At 44.9% G+C, this 3,979-nt stretch overlaps 2 protein-coding genes across 2 annotated transcripts in view; one reads left to right on the top strand and one right to left on the bottom strand.

Moving 5' to 3' along the window:
- Positions 1-3,979, top strand: part of HOOK1 (hook microtubule tethering protein 1) — a 98,179-nt gene that overhangs the window by 88,835 nt on the left and 5,365 nt on the right. The gene's annotated exons all lie outside the window — the stretch shown is intronic.
- LOC102439141 (cytochrome P450 2J2) overlaps positions 1-3,979 on the bottom strand; it is a 25,481-nt gene that overhangs the window by 18,983 nt on the left and 2,519 nt on the right. Inside the window, exon 3 of the mRNA XM_006096115.3 lies at positions 889-1,038. Coding sequence (XP_006096177.1) covers positions 889-1,038 — 150 coding nt within the window. The remainder of the gene's footprint in view (positions 1-888; positions 1,039-3,979) is intronic.

Consider the following 3,979-nt stretch of genomic DNA (forward strand, 5'->3'; position numbering starts at 1 on the left):
ATCCGGACAAGTGGATTGAGGAAGTAGGAGCTGACATCCTCTCACCCGAGCCCACACTTCCAGGAATGATTAAAGGGAAAGAGTTAATGGCTGGAGGCTCCTGCATGGTCCTGGGAGTCATGACAATAACAACGCCCCCTCCCAAACAGAAGGCGGAGTCAGAATTTGACACCACAATGTTTGGAGACAATCCCCCAACCCACCCACATCCTTGGAAACAAACTGCCAATAACTAACTGACCAGGAGCACAACTCTGTGAAGTTGGCCCACATCCACCCTGCCAGAAGCAGGCTGTACTTTCGCTTCTTTCATAGTGGTGCCGGTGCTCTGGCCTCTTTCTTTTCCTCTACTTGAATAACTTGCTTTACTCTCAAAAAAAAAAAATCAGTAATGTCTTTTGTATTTTGTGAATCCTCACCAGAGGATACTTTTTCTATTGCTTTTCAGGGGGGAGGGGGGGACAGAGAGAGAGAGAGAAGAGACAGAGACAGAGACAGAGACAGAGACAGAGACAGAGAGAGAGATGAGACACACACATCAACTGGTTGCCTCCCGCACATGCCCCGACCAGGGAACAGGGAGCAAACCCCCAACCCAGGCATGTGCCCCTGACTGGGAGTCGAACCCATGATCCTTTGGTGCATGGGCCGATGCTCTAACCACTTAGCAACATTGGTCAGGGCATAATCAGTAATGTCTTTAATGCCTGTCTTCTTTTGCTTAATTCTAGCGCTCCATGAGCACAGGGCCATGGTTAGTTGTACAGTTATATCCTTAGTGCCTAACACACTGCTGGGCACAGGACAGGCATGTAAGTACTAACTAGTATCTGTTCAGTGAATGAATGAGCCACAGCTTCCAGCAGCTGACCTAGGAAATATACCCACCGTTCTCCTCTTCTATCGCCTGGTTGAGGTGGTAGGCCTCCTCCTGCATGCGTTCCTCTAAGCTCTTCCTTCCTAAACCAAAGTTCCTCAGTGTTGTCAGGGTGAACCTTCTCTGCTCCTTCCATTCCTGGCCATTGGACATGATCAAGCCTGAACGAAAGAAAGCCAACAATGGGTACAGGGACTTGTATCAGATGGCAGAAGGGGAAAGGGCATTAGGCAGGGAAAAATATTCAGAGGAGCCCTCCCAGAGCAATGAATGTAATTGCCAACATGTACTGATGGTTGGCAAGGCCAGGCACATGCGCATTTTTATGCATTACGTAATTTCCTACTCACAGGAACTCTGAGGTAGATACAATTATCACCCCCTTTCCCACTTTTGCTGATGAGAAAACTGAGGCACAAGGGATAAGGTAACGTGTGCAAGGACACACACAGAGGTAGTAAGCAGCTGAACAGGCATTCAAGTGTGCATCCCTGAGTGCCCAGCCCACGCTTTGATTGCCAGCCACATAGGTAGATTTATGTATTTATGTTACGCTGCATACTAACAATGCAGTCCCAGGGGAGAAAACCCAGGTTTGTAAAGAGGCAAGGCTTTGCTGGACCTTAATAGATGAGTACACGCCTGAAGAAAGCAGAGGAGTGGATATCCTGTGCAGGCAAAGGCAAAGACAACATCTCGTTGTGTTCAACAGACCATCCTTTCTTTCATAACACGCTCCTGTCACCTCTGCACTTCCAGAGCACTCACTCTTCAATTCCTTTTCACCCCTGGCTCCGGCCTCCACCATCTCCATGAAATGGCTCTCCTCACCCGGAAAATCCAGGGATGCTTTGCAACCTCACCTTACTTGGCCTTTCAGCAGCACCTGACCCTTTCTTCCTGAAACTCTCTCCTCTCGGGGCACTGCACTCTCCAGAACTGTCCCCTAATCTCTGAAAGCAGAGAACTTCCCATATCTCTGGCTAATTTATCTCCTACCAAGTTCTGAAATGCTGGAGTTCTTCAAGGTGAAGTCTTCTCTTCGTACCCTTACTCCATTCCTGGGACAACTCACTACATCTCACTACACTAATGTCTGTTGACAGTGACCCTCTATTTCTGTCCCTGAGCTCCAGACACAGATATATAGGTATCTGCTTGACTTTGCCAACTTAGCATTCAATCTCAGCCTGTCCGTGATTGAATTTATGCTTTTCTTCATGCAACTCCCCACCCAAGCCTAACCACACACCTTGTTCTCCAAATGTTCCTTCCTTCCATCACTCCACCTATTTGGGGGTCTCCCTCCAGTGTCCCTCCCTCTGGTCATCATGTTTTAGGATTTACCTCCTGAATACCTTAAATCCATGTATCTTCTCTGCCACTGTCCCATTTTAATCTACTGTCCTTTCTTGCCACCTCTCTGGTCCAAGCAACCACTTTCTCTAACCTAAAATGCTGCACCAGTCTCTTGCTTCCTTTATTTTATTCTCTACATTGCAACCCAAATAAGGCTTTAAAATGTAAATATGATGATTCTTTTCTCTACTGAAAACCATCAAGAACTTCATTGTTATTAGAATAAAAAACAACATCCTTATTGAGAACTTGAATAAATTATTCCAGGCCAAGCTCAGCAGCTTCATCTCCATTTAATTATTCCATTGAGTCTCTGTGCTTGCCACACTGGCCACTTTTTCCTTTCCTCAGGTTCACTGTCCTTCTCACCTCAGGGACTTTTTATATTCTAGTCCCTCTGCCTGATTGCTTCTTCACTTTATTAGATCAACTGTCATTTACTTACATTTGTTTTTCCTGAATCTCAGGACTAGATTAGATACCCCTAGTAAGTGCATCTGCCCTCATCTACGTAAAGGCTTTAAATTATTACGGATAGTTGATAGTCTTTCTCTCTGAATAGAATTTGACTTACATAAGAACATGGATTTTATCTGTTCGCTCATTGTTGTATCACTGGTGCCTTGCACTGTACTTCACATTGCAGATAATAAATAGAGTAAATAGGTGGAGAGTGAAGCAGTGAACTATTTCAAAGAGGACTTGGGGAGCACTTGAAAAATATGGTGCTCTGGTAGAGCAATACATTTTCATTTAGATTTTTAAATGTTTCACTTTATTTAATGATCATTTAAACTATTCATGCCAAACTGTTCTAACATAGACTGGAAGGCTTGAGATGCCCTGTGGACACCTTAATGATAAAGCATAAGGAACTAGAGGCAAGAAGAAGAAGAAATCACAAAAGCAGCGGAAGGAAGCAGAGGCACATCCGCGTTCCTAGGGGAAGAGACTGGCAGTGGGAAACCAGAAAGAGCGAACGTATCGCTGCCTCCTCTGCTCTCATGGAATGAAGGGATACGTGTTTATCAAAGCATCCAGAGTGAGTGAATGCACACCGCACACCACACACGGAAGATGCTGTTTTTCCAAATTCCCGTTGTTAGGACTGGCCCTGCTTGATCCTCTGAGAGTGTCTTCATGGGGAAATGTGAGCATCAAGCTTTCTTTAAAGTAAAGGGTGTCCCAAAATTCATGCAAGAAGTAATTTTGATAGAAAACACAGGTTTATGATTAAAAATTATAAATTTTTTATTGATTCATAAAGTATACAGTATGGGGTTATGTATGAAATAGCATATCAAGTAAATGGCCTCCTCCACGGCTTTGCTGGCACATACCCACTCTTTTGTTGAAGTTTTCCAGGATGCCAATGTGCCTGCTTGGGCATGATTTGATTTGGGGTGTTTTACTGTCATCATATCTACTGAGATTTTGAAAGTTTTGAAAGACACAGGGCCCGCAGCCTCCTGGGTACCCAATGACTTTGTGCTTTGTAGGTGATCCCATGAAAAAGTTTCAGCCTCCAACATCTGGCCTTCAGATAAGATACCAATCACGGCTGGTGAGAAGTGCTGGACCCACTCTACCCTGTATACATCAGTGTCCTGATGTGAGGTTCGCAAGATGGGCATGCACAGAGTGTGGGGGGAGGCCTCACATGACCAATTCTACTCTAACACTTCTGCCTCGTGAACTTTTTGAACTGCTTATTTCTTATTAAAAACAAGAGACAGTGGGCAC

Source organism: Myotis lucifugus, unplaced genomic scaffold (genome assembly GCF_000147115.1).
Source record: "Myotis lucifugus unplaced genomic scaffold, Myoluc2.0 scaffold_168, whole genome shotgun sequence".
Taxonomy (NCBI): domain Eukaryota; kingdom Metazoa; phylum Chordata; class Mammalia; order Chiroptera; family Vespertilionidae; genus Myotis; species Myotis lucifugus.